The 23,858-nt window shown below is 37.5% G+C and overlaps 1 protein-coding gene across 4 annotated transcripts in view; it reads right to left on the bottom strand.

The window, feature by feature from the left end:
- The window catches only part of TRAPPC9 (trafficking protein particle complex subunit 9), a 433,615-nt gene that overhangs the window by 221,760 nt on the left and 187,997 nt on the right, over positions 1-23,858 (bottom strand). For all 4 annotated transcript variants that reach the window (XM_079301130.1, XM_079301131.1, XM_079301129.1 and 1 more), the window contains 2 exons: positions 23,131-23,284; positions 14,390-14,480 (listed from right to left, as the gene is read on the bottom strand). In XM_079301130.1, coding sequence (XP_079157256.1) covers positions 14,390-14,480; positions 23,131-23,284 — 245 coding nt within the window. The remainder of the gene's footprint in view (positions 1-14,389; positions 14,481-23,130; positions 23,285-23,858) is intronic.

The raw sequence follows: 23,858 nt of genomic DNA, 5'->3' as shown, positions 1-23,858 counted from the left end.
TACTTTGAGATATGCACCATTAGTGATGCCTCACAAATACCCAGCCGTGGGAAGAAGACTGGACACAAAATGTAATTAAAGCAGAAATAAAGCACAATTTTAAGTGATGAGTTATCCCAACATGGAAACAGTGAAAGACTGACCAGGAAGTCCAAAATTTCAAGGAAAAAGATAAATATTACTTGCCAAATGTGAGATAAGTTGACCATTACAAACATTAGAAGACGAGCTTGTCAAACACTCTTAACAAAAACATGTCTAAAGCATTCAAAGATTTTTAAACTTCACTGGTATAAATGGTGGTGAATGTGCAGTCAGCCAAGGAAATTCAACTCTTCTGAGACTGATTCTTTTGAAGATATGCAGTAACTTTGCATATCCACTGGAAAAAGGAAACTATCCCATATCCAGGTGCAGTTTCCTTGCTCCCATCTCAGCCTGGCTCACAGAGCCATCTCTCCACGAGCCACACCAGCCAACAATCAGCATTGCTCACAATCAACCTCCCACATGGGCTCCTGCAGCTTCTAAGCACTGGCCAGCCCTGGGCCCACAGCCTCAATTAAAAGGCAATTTCCATATGGATGTGAGCATCTCATCCCAAAACAGCCACAGATAAAAGGTGATTGGAAGATTCATACTGAATATCAAGCCTTCAACCCACTGAGGTTCTTAAGGACAGGAACATCTGCCCATGGAGCCATTCTACATTTTTAGTTGACAAAGCAGTGCACCACCTGATTGCCCATCAATAGATTCCACTCATGGGTCTTTGATTTTTTTTTTTTTTCCTGAGGTTCTGCAAATATGGTCTTGCTTCAGTACTTTTAATTTGCTTGAATTAAAGCAGATGTGGTAATGTTATTAAAATTATTTTTTTAATGAAAGCCACAGATCTGAGTAACTACTCAAAGCAATGGCTCATTTAACTATATTCTGGGTTTTCCTCTTTTATATTTGTTTACTGTTAGAGAACAGAAATTTTATCAAACACAAACCAAATTTAGATTACCAAAATAACTAAGGATGGCTTTTCCCCCTCTGACATTTAGACAAATGGCAAATTTTGATTGCCTCCAAAAATTGCTAATATGCAGAACTGCATAGATTTTTTTTCATTTTAAATTAGAGGATTTGCTACTAACATGCCATATGCTGTGTGATATGTTTAACAGAATGTTACACTTCTAATTGCATACCAATCAAGGCTTCATATTTTTCAACAATTAGCAGAGTAAAGTATAAATTTCCTTGTGTCGTTGGTGCTTTCAGGCATCCAACAGCACCTACAATATTTTAATCCACACTTTTTCCAAATCACAAACATGATTTCTCTCCAGTGAGAGGCCTCCAGATGCAGGAGACTGAAAAGGAGAGGATGGGGGCAGAGGAGAAATAAAATGTATTTCTACTGACAGCACCAGCCTTCTGACTTCCCAGGATTTCCCACAAAAGTCTAAAATATTCAACACCAAAAATGGGGAGGGGATCTCAGCTGGGGCTTTATCTGAATCTGTTCATAATGTCTTGACAGGAAGATGTTTTATGTTTATTAGTTTATGTGTATATGTACATGTGTAAAATATTATATATATATATATATATAATTAGATATTTATATAGAAAAATTAGGCTTCTCTGTTAACAGGAATTGAAAGAAAGAAGTCTGCATCTATTCCTGACATCTTAAGGATCTTACAGAATTAATTTATCTGGACATTCAAAAATCACCCATTTTCAGGGGTGAGGAAAATAGATATTCTCTAGTCTTGGCAATTACACCTAGTTTGAATGCAATATAGGAATGCAAAAATCAAGAAACAGCTCTCAGGTAGATCTTGGTATCTTTCATTTTTAGGCAGCAGAAGGTATCCAATCCTGATTTTCACCACACAGTTTTCAAAAGTTTCAAGACATTTTATGCTGATTATAGCTATTTTTTATTTTTATCTATTAACTCACTTGCTGATACTCAAATTTCACTTACAATGAGTCTTCCCATCATATCATTTATTATTTGCAATGGAGCATGAGTGAGCTACCTAATGAATAACAAGATTACTTGGATTCATTTTAATCCCTGTTTCAAAACAGAAATAATCTCCAATGACTTTTCTCCTAGACATTATCACATACAAGTGAAATTTTACAGATTAAAATATTCACTTATGTTTGTTTCAGTGTTAGCAAACTTTATTAAATTCAGTTTGCCATCAGAATATGAAGTAATGAAATTAAAGTCTGGCTAATCACTGCTTATAAAGGTAGTTGTAACGTGCTATTCATTGCCATATACCATGTACTCAAATTTGATTTCTAGTGAAATGCTCAGGGCCAGCTGAAACTTTAGCAATGGAAATATTTGAAGCTGCACATATATCTCCTGTTTCATCAGTGCTATCTCAGAAAACCTTTACACACAGCCTCCTCTCTAGATTTTTGTATGTCTGGAAAGCCACAGGAGGCATCACTATATTATTTCAGTTTAAAGCTTCTTCTCAAAAGTGGTTCAAAAACTTAATTACTGCAAGTTTATGTAGAAATAGTACTAGCCATCACTATTACCTAATGGCATACTGGGAGTAAATATGAATGCTCTTAGCATGAACTTCTGGGAACAAAGACAATAAATGAACAGTCAAGGGTCATATTTGGAACCTGTGCCATGGATAAATATCCACAATCCATACAGAACACAGTGAGGTTCTAATCAGAGGAGTAAACTATAATGTGAGATAACTGATGACACAGCCAGCCTGCTTCAACAGTCCAAAGGAGCAATGTTTTAGAATCTACAAGCAAGTAAATCTGAATAAAATTTAGTTCTTGGGCTAATTAACATCTCTGGTTTTCTGCAATTTTCTGGTCCCTTCACCTTCAAATTTAGACATGTAACAATTTTCTGCTCAGTTCATGGCATCAAAATATCCAACTTAACTTAGGGTTTGCTGATTATTATGGCACTTCAGCAAACAAACAGCTCCACACTCTGAAACTCCAGTTGAATGGCAGAGGTAAATGCCATCTGTGGTATTTTACATAAATTAGGTAAAATGACTGTATTATTACCAAGTTGGCAGCACCAGAGGAATTCAGAAGACACTTTAAAGGAGAACAAGAAGGATTAAGAATGATGCCGTACCGTATGTCAGAGCTGTTGGTACTTTCACTCAATGCACAGCCTTAGAAATGATTTATTACACTAACAGAAGGGTTTGTGAAGGTAAATTCTGCATGATGAACAAGTAGCTGGATTTTTTTACTCTCTCAAAATAACAGAAGAGTTTCATTATCTGCCACTGTGCCTTTTGAAGAACAGCTTCCAGATTATCGTCGCCGACCTCTATTACGAGCTGCCTCCCCTATCAGATGTGTATCACTTCATGTCACAGTCCTGCTCCCTTCTGCTCATTTCTACTTGTCTGATTCATGCACAGCATTCTCAGAGGTACAAAACCATGCACTGTGACAGCCACAAAGCCAAAACAATTCCTCACCAGCAAACAGTCCTGCATTGCCTCTTTGTCATTGCCTGTCTTGTCTCATTACAGAATGGTTCTTACCTTTGTGTAGCAGCTATTTGTTCTGCAGGGATTTCTGAGTATTACTGACTCCAAAAAACTGTTCTACTACCTTCTCAAAAATGCAGTTTCTATGCAATGAAAATTAATATGAACTTGAAATTCACTTGCATATCTGGCGTTGCTGACAACTGTTAAATTTCCAGATACTGCTTTATTACACTCGTGGTCATGGTGCTGAGTACCTGAAACTTGAAATCTAATTAAAATTAACTTCTAATGATTTTGGTGTTTTAATTATTCTGTATTTAATCAGTGACTACATTATTATCCATCTTAAACATTAAAGATCCTACCACAGATACACAGGAGAGACACAGCAGCAATTTGTTAAACACTGTGCTGTAGCCAGGCAGCAACAACCATCACATTGGTCTTATTTTATAAACTTTGGTATGAGCCAGAAGGTTTAACAAACTGGATTTAGTCCATTATTGCCTGTTTCAAACTCCTGCTTGTGAGATAGGCAATGCTGGTTTCAACAGCTTACATCATGTTCTATGAAATAATAAATATTCACTATAGTGTTGGTTAATGAAGGACAACAGCCTTGGAAATGATAGCACAGATTCACTTTAAGGTGGATCATTAAGGCTCCATGTCAGCAATAATGCTGCTGAAGATCTAAGCTTGTCAAGCAGATCTAAGAAAACAAAAAACACACTTTACACCAGACACAGACAAAGGCTACTGAGATAATTGTGGGGTGAGAAATTAAAAAAAAACCCTCTGCTATCAAAGAGACTGGGAGAGTTAGTCCTGACTGCTGTCTCAAGATGCACAAAAGAAAGAACAAAAGTGATAAAAGGCAAACATCAGAGATTGAGAAAAGCTATTTAAACTAAAGAACAATATTGACATGAGAACAAAAGAGCTGGAAATGAGTCACAAATAAATTTAATCTTGAAATTCCTGTTTGCAGCAAGGATCTCAGACAGAGCTCAATAAGTTTACAAAAGGCTCTCCAAACAAAATTATATTGAGACACCTTCTGCAGTCTACTGAATTAAATAACATGAAGATGTATATTTCATGTTATGAGATTAATTTAAAGCAATATGCAGACAAAGCACAATCTACTAAGTACCCATGAGCAGAAATCCTCTCCTTCAAACACAGCCGAAATGTTGAACAAAACCAGTTCATAATTAGTGAATGGTGAGCACATTGCTGATTAATACCTTCATTAGGAACAGATGCTCAGAAACTCTCTTGTTGATCCAGCAAAAATACATACAAAATTACAGTGGATAGGAAAACAGAAGTGGTCATTTTCACTCTAACAGGCAGAAGTTCAGGCTGTCCACTCCAACTAACAGCTGCTCACTGACCTTATTTCCATCCCAGTCTCAGACCTGAGATTACATTTCTCACTCCTTTTTATTTTCTGTGTTTTACAACTGCTTTTTGGCTATTTGTTTAGGGAGATAAACCTGGATGTTTTCTCTCTGGAGGGGATGCAGTTGCTGGGAGTTAAGCACCATGAAGGAGCTCAGCAGGCAGGACAGTGTGGGCACCCATCCCTGTGGGGTCAGCTCCTCTTTTGGGGGATTTATGCCTGGGTCTCAATTCCTGGGCACAATGAAGGAGCTGTGAATATGTCTCATTTCAGAGAAAGGCTGCAAGTGCAGAGGTGCAAAGTCCTGTTTTAGTTATCCTGAGCTCTGAGGCCAAGCCCAGCCAGGCTGGCAGCTGCTGACACCCCAGAGTCTCCAGCTCCAGCTGCAGCTCTGAGCTTTCATGTCCTGCTAAAACAAATTTATTAAATGCTCCCACAGCTGGGACCACTGGTGGAAGCTTCCCACCAGAACCACCTGAGGCTGGTGGCACCTGCTTCTGCTCTGAGGTTTCTGATTTAAGGTCTCCAACACTTTTAATACCAGGGTTTTTCCTTTGACTTGAATAACTCAACCCCATCTTCCACTCAGAAAACTGACAGTTGAATCTTTATCAAAGCACAGAAATGTAATTATCCTTTGACACTTCTTTTAATTATTGAGGATTGCTCCTGCTGCCTTTTTTTCTTTCCTGAAGTTTTCACGAGGCAACCAATTATTTCTCTGTGTAATTCTAAATACTGCTGAGACATTTCACCCTTTGCGTATTCTAACAGTTTTAAATGACTCTTCCCTATTTCATCTCATGTGTCTGGCCTTGATATAGAAATTCTGAAACAGCTCTGTACATGTCTGGTATTATTGAGCCACAACTTACATGATACTATGAAAAATGTAAGGAGTAATAAAAACCAACTTGAGTATCATTTGACAAAAGCCCTTTTGTATAAAGCCATCCTACAGAATGCATTTGCTCAGCTTCCCTTTTATATTCTGAGAATGGAAAAATTGTCTCTTCTCCTGTAACTTTTTTTAATGTATCCATAGGTTATAAGAAATATTACTAAAGTGACCCTGAATTTCTGCTTAGTAAGGAAACAGACATTGCATAAAAAGTCCAAGTTTCCTATTGAGCATACATTATGAATGAATACACAGAATTACAGCTTAGAAAATATTTTCTGTTTCACTGGCCTCTTTTGTAAAATCAAGTCAATTAATGATTCAAATCAACCAAATGAAATTGTTTCACCATTTCAATTATATGTAGTAAATTTCTTAATCTAAAGGCCTGGGATAGAAAATTAAAAAAAAAAAGTAATATCTAGTTCTGATACTGTTATACTGAAGGGACAATGGGGAGATGCACTAGGCTAAGAAAAATCACAAAATGGAGGAAAAAATATAGATAGCTAGATGTCAAATTTGAGAGAGACTGAAAATGAGAAAATGAGTGACATGAAAGTGAGCACTTCAGTCAAAGCATGTGTTTCTTCATACAAATCTGTCTGCTGTGGTCTCTGCTTGTACTGCTGAGGTTTTGACTGCTGGAAATCATTAATTTCAGAATTACAAGGCTTATTGAGCTGGATTTATGTTCTTTGCAGCTGTTAATTCACTTCTGCTTCCTTGATGAAGCAAAGGACTACTTCAGAATGAACAATGAAAATGAAGCTGACTTCCCTCCCCTCCAAACATCTGGAGAATTTCTGCTGATGGAAGGTCACTGGCCTTAACCAGTGAGCACAAATACATGAGGAGGGGCAAGAACGTGTGCAAATACTTGGAAAAAATTGCTTTTAGCACAACAAAATAAAAGGGAAATGTTCTCTTTACCTTAAGTACAAACTTCATACTGCAGCAGAGCACTTCTACCGAGCAGACATCACAATCCAGTGAAATGACAAATTTTCTTGGTGAAACAGGGGCTGATCCCAAGCACAGCAGGGCCAGTGAGGGAACTGCTTTCATTTAGAGCATTCCTGATTTCAGCTCCAGGCATGGGCATTGCTTTTTCCAAGTGAAACACAACAAAAGCTGAGAAGTGTCAGCAGCCAGAGAAAGAAAGCTGTTTATTGCCCCAAATCAATCTCATGTAAAGCCTGACCTACACAGGCTGTTCAGAGTAGTCCTCCACTGCAATTAGCATATCTTCCATTTCTCATTCTCTGCACACTTAACTGTACAGTTCCTTTAATTGTCGGGCAATTAAAATCTTGCCTGATCAAAGCATTTTTCTTGCTTCTCTTGTTAATAGTACATCTTCTGATCTAATTTCCATTTTTTTGAAGTTGTCCACAAGCTGAAACATTTTTTTTTTCTAAATTTTTATTCAAATGGTATCTTTTGTGTTCATCAAAGTAATAGAAATCTATTTCCCTGCAAATTCACTGATAGTTTTTCACCAACTACCTTACAAGACATCTTTTTTGTCTTTTCAATCTTCTTCCTTCCAATTATCTTCACACAGTTCTTTTTGAACATGTAACCCATTGTCATAATTATTACAGTAGCTTTTCATTTTTTAATTTGGATGTTCATTTAATCTATTATTCAATTTACTTCTAACAATACCTAGAAGATGAAGTACCTTTCATAACTGCATGACAATTTATCATCATTATGCTCTTTCTCAATCACCTGTTATGGCTTAACTGAAATGTCATAAGGAATACTCCTATAAAGAGGTAAATAAGGCATGGCTGCTTTTTTTTTCTTTAAAAATATAATGGTTTTGTAAATTAAATATTGAACATAGTCACTCAACACAAAAAAATTGTATTAGGCACATGTGCCTGATCAAGCTGGAATTAGTTCATTTTCCTTCTTCCACAATATCCTGTTTCTTTTTCTCTTTTTTGTATCTGATTAAGCATCATTTTTGGTACTTTTCTCTGCACCAGTATTTCTACTGTAACATTATTTTGAAACTCTTACTGTTGTGCTGAAAACCATCTATGCTCCTATGCCAAAAGTTGCCCTACTTCAGCAATTTTCCTGCTCTCCTGGTCCTCTGATGGATTTCTGGAGAACAGTCAACTTTTGATTTTGCTAATTAAAAAAAAATGCATCTCAGAGATACTGCAAGTCAAAGCAAGCAGACTGTAGATGTTCTAAGAAGTGAACACAGAACTCACCTGCCAGATTTTCTCAACTTTGGAGAATTGCTCAAATTTTAATCAATGTAGTATCTTTATAGTCTAAACCTGCTAATAGTTTTCATTCCTAGATCACCTCCAAAACTTTACATTTTCTTATTCTGGTTTGATTTGAGCTCTTCTGGTAAGAAGTTTCATTAGAGGTTTGGATAAATGTCACATATACCTTTCTTCATAGCTGAATTACTCTGGCAGCTCACAGTAACACCTAATTAAATAATTTCCAACCACTTCAGACTGCTGAACTTGTAGCAGATTTCTGTGTTACTTGTCTCAGAACAGATAAACACCTTTTTTGGACTACATTTCATTCATTTCATTTATGCCACTTGGTTTTTCAAGATTATTGAAATATTGTAAAAATTCAGAGGGAGATTTTTGACCCTGACCAGCAGTGACAGGATGAGAGAAAAGGGTTTTAAACTGAAGGTGGCAGGTTTAGATTGGACTCAAAGAAACAATTCATGACAATGAGGGTGGTGAGACAGCACAACAGGTTGCCCAAAATATCTGTGGATGATCCCAGACCAGTACTTAGACTCCTCCATTAGTATTTATTCTCCCATTTTTCCTCCTAGTCTTCTCACTGCTTTGTTAGAAGTGCTGGACCTGAAGCTCCAGCTGCCAGTTCCTTCAGAAATCTGGTATGAAGTAACCACTGGCACTCACACAATCTCTCTCAGGCCATTCCATAAGAGCTTTTGTTGATTTACTTTCACTTCAGGGTGCTCTCTTTATTCTTAGCATCTTTCCTTTGAAATCATTACTGATCTGGTTTTATTTGAAACCTTTTCTGTGCAAGTTTGTATTTTCAGTTTTGAGTAACCAAGGCTTGGGTAGGAATTAGAAACAACAGCTGCTTCAAAACACATCACACAAATAGTGTGTTTTGACATGAGAGACCATTATTCCTGTGCCAGATGCCCCAGTTCCATCAAGTTAGTCCATTTTTTCTATTACCCTCAACACTTCCCAGGAACTAAAGCATGTTGCTTGCTTGACATTGCCAAAATATCCTCCCAAACAGCCTGCACACAAGCTGCTATGATATGGAAGTGTTCCCACCTCTCTTGGATCTTAAAATTAAAAAATGAAAAACCTGAAGATTTTTCTAAATGGATGAGAAAGGTCAATTACCTTGCACAATCCATTTACCACCAGATTGTTTCTCAGTTTTGGTCATCCTGTGATTTTCTACCTTACAGACAGCTCACTCTTGAGATTTCCTGGCTAATGCTCTTGGTTTCATCTTTCCAATGATGACAATGGCCAGGCTACCATAATGCTAAAATAGAAATAATTGCAGAATATTTTAGTTTGGTGAATGAACACAGTAACATTCCCCATTTTTCTCAAGGGCAGGCCCTTGCATACCCTGCTGATCTCTCTGTATCTCCAAGCCTCTATAAATATAATACATTTTATCCTGTCCAGGGCCTAGGAGAGGGTTTTTTTAATTAAAGAGAAAGTAAAATTACTTCCTTACAGTTGCCCACTAAGTTGTCTTTGAAAACACATCCAAGAATTTCAAATATAGGGAGTAGCAACATTGTAGGACTGCCCTGGCTAAAACCAAACTCTGAATAATGTTGTGTGTGCAGAGATCTGGCTCATTTTAACTAAACCCATGGGGACAAGATTGTCCAGGGGACATCCAAAACAAGCTTAGAGGTGCATCATTTACTCACTGGTAGACACTACAAAGTATTTTCCTGAATATTTGGGATGCAATGATCTCACACTGCTGAAATCTCTTACAGTTAATCACATGAATTATGGAAAGATTTAATTATTGTCCAAGGTCAGGCTGGAAACTACAAAATAAAATCACTGTGTACCTTCAGTAATTAATGTTAATATCCACAAAACATAAAGCTATGAAAACTGATTATGATTTGGTGCTCTCTAAAACATACACTTAATTGTTAAGATAATTTATTTTTAAAGTAATGCTTCCATAAGATGCTTTATAAAACTTAATCAGACTGAACTTCCAAACAAGCTGCCATGAACCATATGTTCATAAAACACTTCAAAAGACTTTTAAATCAACATCTTATATTGATTCTAACTACCTCTGAGGGACAATTTAACACCACCTTTTGAGTTTTTTAGTTTTCTCCAAATATAATATTCCTACATGCTGCAGGTAGGCACAGAATTTGTTGTGGGCCCACAACAAGGAGTGTAGCATTTTCTACCAATAAATAAATAATCATTACTTTTTCTATTGTCTGCTTTTCTTATTTATGACCTGAGCAGCATCCAGCAGCAGTGATTTTAGTTTTCCTGTAATTACAAATAAGGAAATAAAATGCACTGCATTGTGGAAAGGCGTCCAAGTACACTTAAACATTAAAACTCTACTGAAATTCACATTTTTCATGAAGAAGGGAAGAATTAATAAAATGGGTGAATGAAATAAAAGAGTGAATGAAAGCAAAAAGCTATGTCTGGACTTTTTCCATGGTGAAGCTTGACAAATGCATATTTCTTGGAACACTACTGTTAGTAAAACTAGTATTCATGTATAATCATTGATTTTCACTTATTCAGTTAGTTGCTATGGAGAAAGAAAAGCATTTACTTGATATATTAAAACCTCTAGCACTTCTCAGTGTCTACAGTTCTAAATTCCTAAAGCAATTTTCTCCAATAAATCTTCCCTCTTATACACAAGGGTCATCACAAAAAGATTTCTATACCTGGTGCTCAGAGGCATTGAAGGGAGTAATGTTCATTTTGCTTTATCTAGGAGAATTCAAAATAAGTTCTGTTGTGAAAATTGTTTACAGTATTCAAAGTGTCAGGAGCCTCTTGTTTCAGGGAAAGTTTTCACTGAATGCAGGAATATCCCAAGCCAAGTTCCAGGATCAATCACGAGCTTATTTCAAACTCGGCCACTTCAAGTTCAATAAAATCTCGTGCACACATTTGTACCTAAGATAATTTTGCTATGGAAAGCAGAAGAGCACCATCAAAACTGGTAACTGTTCAGTCCCAGGATTTTGCTTGCTTACATAGTCAGTGACATAAATCAAATAAAGATTGGAAAAATGCTGCACAGGCAGCAGCTGCAGATGAGTCCATCAGATCATTCCCAGCCCCACACCTTGGAGCAGGTTTGGTTCTCCTCATTAAACTCTGCAGGCTCTGCTTCCTTGACTTGATGATATTAATGTATGCACCTTAAAACCACATCCATGCCTACAGTTGGTTTGTTGCCCAGCCATAAAAAGAAAATATGTCATAAATTTTAGAGAACATTGAACCTGGTGGTGTTGAGCAAGATGATGCTTTTCAATTATGTGTGATTTACTCACCTGCCTAACAGACAACTTCATTTTACAGAGATGTCCTAAATCTTAAAATCAATTTTAACAATGCATTAAGAACTCTCACTCCAGCCTTTGAAGTATTTTCTTTTTTATGAATCCTCATATCTTAAATACTTTTGCCTTCCCCAGACATTTAATTATATGAAATCAAAACAAACTATTCACTACAGATCACTTTTCCCCTCTATGACAAATTTCAAAGGTAACTTCTTACCCTCAGACCAAAATTTCAATGTCACCGACTTTTGATTCTACTCTTTGCCTTGCATTTAATGAAAAAAAGGGCAGGATTGTCAAATTTACATGAAAAATTATTTCAATATCCCTTCATAATTCTAGAGATGTAATATTAACTCTTATATGAATTAAATATGCCAAATTTTTAAAGGAATGTTGGAGTACAGCTTCTACAAATTTGAATAAGAGCCAGTCATTTTTTTAATCAAAACCATGTTAAATATTCATTCATGTTTCACTGTGAGCACTTATAATAAAATAAACCCTTCAATATGACCATCAATATAGCAAAATCCTTGAATAATCACAGGATCAATTTTATTGCATAAAACTAAGCCAAATTTTTAGCCAGTTTCTGCAAAGGCTATGTCACAATAATAGGCAGTAATAAAGAGTTCATATTAAAACACAAGTTATTGTTAACACATGGAAAAAACAAAACTCAATGCAAAGCCAGGTTGTAAATACAAACAGTGTAATGATTAAAAGAAAAAAAAAATCCTGCTGATAATGCAATATTACAGAATTTTTAACTCTCAGCATGTTTCCATGCCTCTGAAAACTGAATAGGAAACACATTCTGCCACTGAAAGAGAATTTAAGTCCAAAAGGGAGTGTGTCACATTGTCTAAGTGCAAGGCTCACTCATCAGGGGGCTGTCCAAACATTTCAACATCTCCTCATTACTCCTACCTCCCAAACAATAACAACAATCTCTTAATTCTTCCTCCTTCCCACACATTATTAAAGAAACAAAACCCTGGATTGCCACAGTTCAGAGTCTGGAGGGACTGCAGGAGCTGCAGGTAGAGTTACCTGGCTACAACACTACCAGAGAGTCAACTGCTGAATATTCAGAATTGTGGTTAACTAAAAGAAGCTAAAATGTCTCCATTGTCTTTAATTTTCAAAATCAGGCATTTAGCCAAAATGTCCTGTTCAATAGTCTCTGCAGTAAGCTACAGCTTACACATGCACATACTTACTGTGTTATACAAAATTGGTAATATTCATCAGCAATTCAGGACTGAGAAAAATTAAACAAAAAAAGTTAAGCAAACTTCTGAAAAACTGAGCTTTCCAGTAGGAAATATCATATATAAGTGGTGGCAAACCAAGCATTCAATATCCCATAGGATCTCCCTTTCCCTGCTTTGCTCAGTGTAGAAAATTAAAATGTACAACACCATCAGTCAACAGCCTGTGCTTCAAAAGTCTCTGCAGCTATGAAGCAGAGAATATCACAGAGTTTTGGCTGAAAACTCAAGTAACTGGGACTCTTTAACTGAATTAATCAGCAGCCTGAGAAATAAGCAACTCCACAGGAGATTTTATAGTAAATCACTGCTATGTTCATGTTTTTCAACCAGTGCATCAAAGATCACTATTCAGGCAGGAATGCCAGGCACAATTCTACAATTCAAAAAGCCCTTTTTACTAAGCAAACAGTGGAATTTGGCATAAAGAGAATTTAAATAAGCAAACCAAGGGTACAGGGAAAGAAGAAAAACATGGTTTTCATCCTTAAGGTGGTGATCTCTGCAGAAGTGCCAAAGGAAGATTTTCCCCCCCAGAGCCCAGGTTACAAACCTGCTGATGCTCAAAGCCACTCTGCAGACTAAGAAGAGACCAGCCTGAGCTCACAACACACACCTGACATCAACCACTGGTTTATGGTGAGCCCAGGGCAGTCATGGCCAAATCCCATCAGTCATCCCAAAAAAAAGCTGCCAAATCCTTGAATCCTCTGAAGAATTGAGGCCAGGTGAGCTTGATTGCAGAGGTAATAGATTATGGCTAAACTTGGACATACTTATAACAAACTACTTTAAACGATTTTTAATCTTCTATAAAAAAAGTGCTCACAGGTTTTAACATGAGTTGAGGGTGGTCAACATGCTTGAACAAAAGCAAACACTTAAAAGAGTACACAAATAATGGAGTTTGGGGCCATTTAAGTTTCAATAATTAACACTGTCAACAGTGATGGATCATTCTTCCTTAAAGTTGCTCCTCATTAGGTCATCAAAATATTAAAAAATGGAGCATGTTTGCTTTAAAAGGAAAAGTTTTGACAATTTTCTGATGACCTGGGGACTTTATCTGGAGCTTGCAATTCCCATTGAAGTGTTGGGGATAAAACTTCCCATGTTCCAAAGCCTCTGAACAAGCATTGCTGAGAACCTCAGACAGAAGTTGCATTATTACAACTCTTCAAAATTAAATTAATTCAATTTTTCATTGTGGAAACATCATTCTAAATTGAAAATTAAGACAACAAATTCTTCCCTGCTACCCAGAGTAAAAATATGTTCTGCACCTCAAAAGTTAGTAATGCAGTTGTCTAGACCATAATAAGAAATATATCACAAGGACATTACCATTCATATGAAAAAAAATTAGAGAAATTACTTTAAAAACACACACTGTAAGAAAAAGGGGAAAATTCAGTAGCAGCCACCTCTTATACAAGACAACCAGGACTGAAAATTACAGGAAAAAGTGCACAGTCAGGTTTCATATTTACTGCCACCAAACACTGGCACTTAAAATAAAGCAGATATCAATCCTACATTTATCTTCAGCTAAGTAAAACAGCTACAGAAAATAAAATTCCTATCAAATTCTCTGCTATCACACATTGTCAGTAAATGAAAACATTCTCATTCTCATGCTGCTGCAAATTATGAGTGTAGAGTCTGTAAAAAAGATGATCAGTGGATTTTGACAGCACTCACCCCACTGGAGAGGAGCCAGCTGCAGATGCTCCAGGACCAGCTGATTCAGAACCCCTTCCACACTTGCTTCCCCTTCACGCTTCAGGGAGGGGTGAATTGGAATTAAGGAAAATCTTATTTCAGAGAGGAAAAGAGCATGTGATATGCACAACTTTTATTATTGCAAATCAAAACTGCAATCTACAGATTCATTAAAGGTTAATGCAACATATGGCTTATTAACCCATAAATTGACCAACAGTAAAAGTACAGCAGTTGGTATCTTCTGAAAATAAAAGTTTAATTCCACTGAGGAGTGTTAAAGCACAAGTAAAATATACTTGAACCATATAAAACACGAGGATAAAAAAGTCTGGGAGCCACAAAAATGCCAAACTTCTCAGTGTGTGGTACAGAATGGGAATTCAGAATGATAAATTAGGAACAATCTGAAAACAAAGAGGTTAAAATTTGATAGGGAAAGAGAAAATAGAACAAAATTTAACAGTGCAACAGAAAACAGAACAAATGTCTGCTGGACAGCTCTGACTGCTGACTTGGGGCCAGTCCCATGGGGGTACAGGGGTGCTGGACAGTGACAGTGTCATTACCAAAAATGAAAAAAAAAAAAAAAAGAAAAAAAATACATCAGACCAGAACCAGGCACAGCACCTGCAAGCTTCCCTTCTACCCTCCATAGCTCAGAAACAGGCCCAGGCAGACAAGATAAAAAAAAAAAAAAATAGGAAATTGTCCTTACTCTAAGGACAGCAGAGCACTGAAATAAACTGGTGTGGACAGAAGAATCTCTTTTAAAAGAGTTTCAAAACAGGTTACCCAAGTGCTAAAATAAAAGCATAGGCAATACCCAATGTCATGCAAAGGCAGTATTATCCATTTAAGGCAATTAATAATAATTTAGTGATGAATCAAGCAAGATAATATTTACTTGTCACAGGAAAAACACTGTATTTCTTTTTTCTAATTCCCTGACTGCAGAAAGGCACTGAATTCCAAGGGCTTGGAAGCACATGCAGATGTCAGCACCATCCTGTATCCAGGCATGTGTCCCACCATAATTAAGGAATAAGCTCCTAGTAAAATTCATCAAGATTTCAACCAACTACTCCAAAAGTACTGGAATCCCAGTCCTCAAACATATCAAAAAATAAAAGAATACCTGGGCTTTTATCAACAGCTTCTAAATGTGATCAAACTCTTTCCTGTAAACTCTGGAAAGGGACAAACATCATCTGACTGCTGTAGTACAGATTCACAATGTCACTTAAAAGCAAATTAACAAGAACTGCAGATAACTAATTTCTACCCCAGAACATAATCTTGCAGGGTCTCCAGGAGATTTAAAGAAAAGTCTTGAAAGCTCAGAACAAAAGCAGAGCTAGCAGTGATTGAGACCCAAGAGCTCAGAGATGACAGAAGAGAAAATCAATACCAAGTACAGGATTCTTGCCATTATTTTTAAAATATTCTCATTATGTCCTAAAAAAATGTCATAAATAGCACCTTTTTTTTCTCCTAAGGAGACCACAAATAAAGAATTCCCAACCCCAAAGAGTCTGAAAGCTGTAAACATCATTACAGAATAGCATTTATTTAGAAAACTGAAGGCAGCACAATATCACCTTAGAAGAGTGCTGTTGCAGAAAAGTAAGACTCAGAACACCAGCACAACTCAATAATTTCCATAAAACACACTAGAGGGTAGAGAATAGTTTGAATTATTTCACAGAAGCAGCAGATAAATAATTCTGTTATCACATCTTTAATCTAAGGACTATAAGTGAGAGAAAACACTAATAAAAGGCAGTATTTAAATATCCTTTAAAACATAGTGGCTGCCATTAACAGTAACATTAAACTAACTTTGCTGTAATTTACTTACAGCAGACTCACAGTGGTGCCTGGAATATTACAAAATTTCACTGTTTAGAGCTTCATGGAAAGCTTAATGTCTCAAATAACACTGTAAAATTACTACAAAACAGGTGGTTCTCCATTCTTTACCACTTGTAAATGCTACCAAAGCAGATCCTTGTATTCAGGTGCAGAATATTCCCCCTGGAACATAAAACCAGGGGAGGCAAACCTGGGCTGCTGTGTCCATTAAGGGTCCTCAGGAGAAAGGGACAGGGAGCTCCTGGAGGGGAGGACACCAAAATGGGATGAAAGGGCTGGAGCAGGGAAAGGCTGAGGGAGCTGCTCAGCCTTAAAAAGAGACTGAAAGGGGACCCCATCCCTGTCTGTGCCTGCAGGGAGGGCTCAGAGCAGGACCAGGCTCTGCCCCTGTGCCCAGCAATGGGACAAGAGGAATGGGCAGGAACTGATCCCAGGAAGTTCCACCTGGACATGAGGAATAATTTCTTCTCTGTGCAGTGACCAGGTTGTCACCAGAGCGGGTGTGGGGTCTCTCTCCCTGGAGATATCCCAGCAGTGTCTGTTCACAATGCTGTCCCTGTGCTCTGGGATGGCCCTGCTGGGGCAGGGAGGTGGCACAGGGTGACCCCACTGTGGTCCCTTCCAGCCTCACCTGCTCTGTGATACTACTCGTGGTTTTATGGTCACACATTCCAGAAAAAAAAAAGTTAGAAATCAAACTCAGTGACTCTTTGCAAAAGCTAAAAAATGTTTAAAACAAACAAACAAAACCAAGAAACCCAAACAAACAAAAAGGGAGGGAGGGCACAAAAAAATCAAAACCAACCAAATAAAAAAATCAACAGAAAACCAACAAACAACAACAAAAAAAGAAACCCACCAGAAGAACCCACAAACTGATTAACAGAGAAAAATCATGTAATATCTCAAAAGCATTTTGAGCTTTTACAGCCCAACTTTTCAGATAAATAAATTTCCCTATTCCATCACAAGCACCCAGCTATTTTTAGCACATTGCTTATTGTCATCTTGTGGCAAAATAAATTCTGTAGACAAGAAATAGCTCAGTGAGTGTTCTTGTATATTAATCTAGAGGTTCAGGGTCTTACTTGTTTATTTGTCAAACAAATTGATGGTATTAGTTTATCCTAGATACATGGCCATGGACTGTAGAACTGAGGAGAAATTTCATTTTTCACAATGCTACGTGAAAGAAAAGTGTAGCATTTAAATGGTTAGGGCATGCACAGATTGACTCATGCATTGAGGAAATAAACTGCATTTGTCTAATGAGATAATTGAATGAAGCAGCAGAAGGGAGTCTGGTGGCAAAGCAGGGAAAGGCAAGGTTGAGATGCAACCAAAGAAGTGGACTTGTTAAAACATAAAGGAATAAACACACAAAGGGATTATGTGTTCACATGGATCTACAGAGGGACCTGGATCATGGAATTCCAAAACACTGATCTTTGTCTCCTGACTATATCATCAGACAATTACATTAAACTGTTCATTATAGGACAAATACAAAACTGAACATTGCAACAAACCCATTACCTTGGAGATGAAAAGAGACCAAAATATGCAATAAGAAAACATAAAAGGAACAAGAAAGAAAAGCTTAACTCCAAAGTTTGCCTAAGACAAAGCCTTTAAAAGTCAATGAAAGCAAAGGAGTTGAACAGGGGTTGCCAAGATACCCTTTTATTCTTAGCTCAAAGTCAAAGCTGATAAAAGACACAAGAGTAAGATCCAGGATTTAAAATTCATTGAAAAAGACTGTCCAGATAAACACGAGTACAGACTGCCAAGGTTAAGTTTGACCTTGCAGAATCTCTCTACTTAACCAAATCTCCACAGATTTTGCTGAGGTCTCACTGCCAAACCTGATCTTCTGTAGGAGCCACTTTGCTGACCCAGGCCCCATTTCCTAAAGTGAAATCTGTTATTAACAGCACAGGCACCAGCCAGGATTCAAATGGTTGAAATTCCAGCTTCCAGCACAACAGTTCATATTTAACAGTTCAAGATATTTTCATCTGCAAAACCAAATCAGTCCCAGTGGGGGCTCAGAGCTAACAAACACACAATCACCAGATGTTGTTTAAAAAAAAATAAAACAGACCTAAAAACCTAATTTTTCACAGTTGACACCCTTATTTCATGTTTCTCTAGCAACAGATTGCACATGATATAAACTGTTTCATACCAAAACCCTAAATGCCAGTCAAATGAACCAGTTATTTCCCCTGGGAAAACTTTGTTCTTTTACACTCTCTGGATTGCCTCATGTGTAGCTGGGTATTCACAATTAGAGCACAGCCTGGTACCTAAAATCTACTGCTTGAAAAGACAACAGGCTTTTAAAAATGGCTTCTATCTGGAAGTCACTCATGTTTTTTCTTGCTACAGCATTCCACATCTTACATCCTAAAAAAAATAATTTTCAATACATATGTCTTTTGCAAATTAATGCAGGTGGGAAAATGCACATGATCATAAAAAATAGCAAATATTCATAAATAAGGATTATACCAATTAAAAATAAATCTGCATGAATTGCACATTTTACTTACAGCAGTTGTCTTATTCATATTTAAAGCTTTCTACTTGCTTATTATTGTGTTATTTTTATACTAAAACTAATTATAAGCAGTTATTTAGGGTCTTAAATAATAGTTATTTTTGCAAACAACAAGAAGCAGCATAGAAAGAAACTTTCACTGTACATCCACAAGATGTAATATTCTCATAACAACTGATGATTCATATTTATGATCAAGATAAAGTCATCAAAAGTGGAATAGACAGAAAAATGAATTTCAGTAAGAGTTATCAGCGATTTGCTGTCAAGCAAATGAGATGACTCAAGGTTCTGTCTGATAGATAATAATTTCAAAATCTTGATTGGCTGCTTTGATGACAAAATACAAAAACATTCATAATTTTAATGTATTTGGGAAAGATGTCAGTGCTCACAATCCTAATAAATGAGTGGAACTTATGAAGATCACTGGGATGAAATGACAAAAAGTTCCAAGTACCACCCTAGAAGAAATCAACAAATCTATAAATGAAAGTTGGGAATAATAATTCAGTCAGTTCTCCTGGACCACATGCAAAAAAAGAATCAATCAGACAATAGAATAAAGAACAGCTCTCAGAGAAAACATCATCTCTGAAACCTGGAAGGTAAAAATTTATCATGTGAGAAATCTCACCTGCAGTATTGCCTCCAGCTTTGGACCCCACATGTTGAGAAAAATAGAGCTTTAGTGCAGAATAGAATCAGTATAGAAAGAAAATGTGCTTTGAAAGAAATGTTGGCAATTAGGTTCAAATATGGGAAACAAAAAACTGAGGAAGGGGCACAAGATACAAATCAAAAAATGTAAGGAAACATTGCAAATAGGACAGATTTCCTATACATCACAGATATTAAGGCTGAAGTAAGAAAAAAAAAGTCTAACTATTAGAAAAGTTCAAAATTAAACATGATATTTAAGGTGGCACTGGAAGTCTGTCTCACTTTTTTTAAAGGCTGTTAAGGCCAGGTTTAGAATATTTTCAAGAAATTACCCCAAAATGTTGTAGTTTTATTTCACTGAAATAGCAATTCCTTCACAGTACATTAGAAAATTTCTCTGACTGCAATCAAACCTGGGGATAGCAGAAGATGGAGGGAGGAAAGAGTTTAGTTTTCAGAAGTCATTCTCTGACCCAGCCCTCTGCCCAGCTGCAAAAATCACAGAATGATTTATATTGAAAGGCAATTCCAGAGTCACTGTCAGGCCCTGTGCTCAAAGCATAGAAAATACTGAAATTGCACCAGGCTGTTCAAGGCATTGTCCAGAAGTTCTTAACATCATCAAAGGCAGCAATTTTACAGCACTTTTGGACAACCTGTTCCAGGATCTGAGCACCCTCATTGTGAAAAGGCATTTTCCCAGCACCTAACTGGAATTTAGCAGTCTCCTCATGCCACACCTTGCTCCAAGGGTTGGATGAACTCATCTGGCTGCTGTGACCCTCAGGCTTTGAGGAGGCTGCTCCTGGGAGCTCAGAACTCCACTGGGACCAGGGCAGCATCCTGTCCAACCCTGCCTTCCCCAAAGTCTGCTCAAGCCCAGAGTCATGATCCTGCCACGTGCCCTCCTCACTTCCCTTGGGACACTGACACCAAACCTCATTTGTTCAGGGAGCAGATCCCCCACAGCACCTCCCAAATCAAACCATCCAACACCTGTGCACAAAAACTCTCCTTAAAGTATTTCAGAAATAAGCAAACCTGCAACTGGAAGACTTCTTCCAGTCCTTAAAGCAAAGTCCATCCAGCTTTGTTTCTTTTTTGGGTGGTCTGTAACAAACACCCAGCACCTCACTCTGCTGGATGACTCTGTCCCTGGTCAGAAAGCTTTCAGTTGTCTCATCCCTCCTTTCCCAATAATTCCCTGTGCACACTAATTTCTCCTCCACATGCTTTTGCAAGTCTGGTGCAGGAATCTGATGTGGGATCTCAGCTCAGGGCAGGCTCTGGGAGGTTAACTTACCTCAGCCCATCCCTTTCCCAAGTCATGCACACAGGGCAGAAAAGTTACCTGGGGAGTTCTAAGTAGTTCAGAGATGATGGATCAAAGGGAGCACTTGGCATTACCATTCAAGAGACCTGCAAAAATGCCTCCTCTAGTAGGAAATACCAGTAATTTCACCTCTTTGCAATTTTGCAAATACTTTTTCTCTCTTGGCTGTGCTGAGGCTGGGTCCTGAAGGAAAACAAGGCTAATGCAGCTGAACTACCCATCCATTTCTCTGCCTGTCTGTCCATCAGTAAAAACTCTGCTGACCTGTGTCCAATTACTCTGATGGGAGAAAAGTATCTCAGAAAACAAGTTTCTGAAACGTAGCAGAATTGAGAGGAAAATATTTTTTAAATTGACTGCATCCAATTACTACTGCTGCAAGAAATGAAAGGATGAAGCCAGAGAGGTTCCTGTTGGACATCAGAAAGAATTTCTTTATGGAAAGAGTTGCCAAGCATTGGAAGGGATTGCCCAAGGAGATGGTGGAATCACCATCCCTGGAGGAGTTCAAGAAAGGACTCAGTGTGCCATTCACTGCTGTGGTTTAGTTGGTGGCATTTGCTCAAAGTTTTGACTTGATGATTTTGGAGAACTTCTGAGGTCTTGTCCAACATTAATGATTCTACAGTGCTAAGAGAAAGACTAACCCTACTTGGGACATGACACCTGGAAAAGAATGTACATATGTCTTCAAGGATTTTTATGCACATGTGAAACTTGTTTCATTAATTAGATGAGTTTTGGTTCCTGGAACAGAGAGAAGAATCATAACAAGCACTAAAAAACTAATGGTTGCACTAAATTTAAGACACAGAACCCACACACTGTTCTACTGGTTTCTAAGGTACTGACTTTGATGTCAGCCACAATGGCTCTGGGATCAAAACTCAGGTTAAATCCAGAACACAGGAGGGATGTAAACAGTGTTGCCCAGCAACTGGAATGAGTGAGAATGAATTTTTACACCTTGACAAAATGATTACAACTATGCACTCAATTCCAGTGTAAGAATTCATCTGTGCTATCATAGAATATTTATATCTTTCCATAACACAGACATTTTCTAAGTGAGTTCTGGTTAAATATTGACATTTTTGCATAAAAGGAGCTCTCTCTGAAATGTTGCTTGGGGAATCTGGACTGAACCAAGCATTAGGAATCTCATTTATGTCTCAAGCCTTGCCTTTGACAGATCCTGATCTGATTTAATCACCACAGGATGGTTAAGGTTGGAAGGGATCCCTGGAGGTGAAGTTGTCCACCCCCTGTTCAAGCAGAATCCCCAGAGCACAGACTGTGTCTGGGACAGCTCTTGGATATCTCCAGAGTCCCTGTGCCAGTGCTCAGCCACCCTCCCAGTAAAGTTCTTCCTCACAATAATTACTAATGGAACATCACTTCAGATCACTGGGTAAAAGTACAATTTAAAGTACAAACACATAAAGCATGATTTGATTGCCATTCTTCTCTCATCTTCTGCCACCCCCTATCATGTGAATTCGAGGATGATCTGAGTGAAAAATATAAATCTCCTGGGAAGTGCTGAGTACCATCACATGGCTTGGGGGACTGTTTGCTGTACAGAATGTTTCCTGAAGAAAATCATGAGAAAGTGTATTTTTGACAAGCCAAGCACAAGATTTTTTATAGAAATCACGAAATTTATAGCAATGCCATTGGTTTATTTTAACTCTAAACTGAATGCAATTTCTTATTAATAATCATAAGGCAATATTTTACTGCATTTAGAATAATTGTGGGGATTTTTTGTTTAGAATGACTAACTCATCACACAAGTCCTTAAAAAGCTACCCAAGATTAGATACATTACTAAATCTATAAAGAGGACTTGGAAATAAATTATTCTAATATGTTCTGATTTACCCAAATTTAATTAAATATATGCAAACTCTCTAAATCCAGCTTCATTAATTTCTTCATGATTCAGTTACTTGGTGTGGCAGAGAATAGAAAAATTTGACCCCATGAATCCACTACTCATCAATCCTAACTACACTTCCTCAGTTCCCTAAAAGCTGGGAAAAACACACAGGATTTATGACATGCCCAGTGACTCAGAAAAACCCATTATAGGATGACCCAAGCATCACCTAAATAATATACAGCACAATTAACCTTAAACAGTCTATAATTATGATAAGCTTCATAGTTCTAATTACTTCTCTTTTCAGTAACACTGCCATGCAGTGAGTTGAATTATAAAATAAAATGTATCAGAGGGCATCTATTTATATACTTTTAAAGCAAGTATTTATGAAAGGATATAATTTTCCAGCAAATATCCAGCTTGCTGTTAATCTCCAGACCTCTTGCTTGTTGCCTTTCTTCTTCCAGCTGCTTTGCATTTGCCAACTGTGCCCCATCAGTTGGGGATTCTGGGAAACTCTCAAAATTGAACTTGTCCACTTGGATGGCCATGCTGTAGCAAAGGAACAAAAAAAAAAAGAAAAAAGCCAACAACATCATTTTTGCTGATATTATTTCTGCAGGAACTACAGACCACTGTGAACACAGGTACTACAATATCAATATATTGGTTTCAGTGGCACCCATTAATGATGTAAATAATGATATATAAACCATATGGTTTATGCTACTGAAAACAGAAGTCTAAGCCTGTTGATGGTAAAAATGTTTTACAAATCATTAATCAACATGACTGAGTGATGCACTAGACATTTCTTCTGCAGTTGCAAGGAGATGATTTCATTGTGGCTCTGCAGAGGTTCACCTGCCTCCACACACTCCTAGAGTGCTCAAGAACTGCTGAAAAAAGCAACAAGGCTGGGCCAAAAGCTGAGGAATTTACTATTTAAAGCTGTTTATTAATACCAACCCATAGAAAAGGGAAGCAGAATATTATATATGAAAGTGTCTCCTGAAGTGAACTGTAACACACTTGGAGACACCATTGGCTTCTCAAGGCAACATCCTCACTTTTCCTTGCAAGACTCAGGAAGAAAAAACAAAATAACCACAGAAGTAGGGCCTTA

This window comes from Erithacus rubecula, assembly GCF_903797595.1.
Source record: "Erithacus rubecula genome assembly, chromosome: 3".
NCBI lineage: Eukaryota > Metazoa > Chordata > Aves > Passeriformes > Muscicapidae > Erithacus > Erithacus rubecula.
This window is presented reverse-complemented; position numbering and strand designations above follow the sequence as displayed.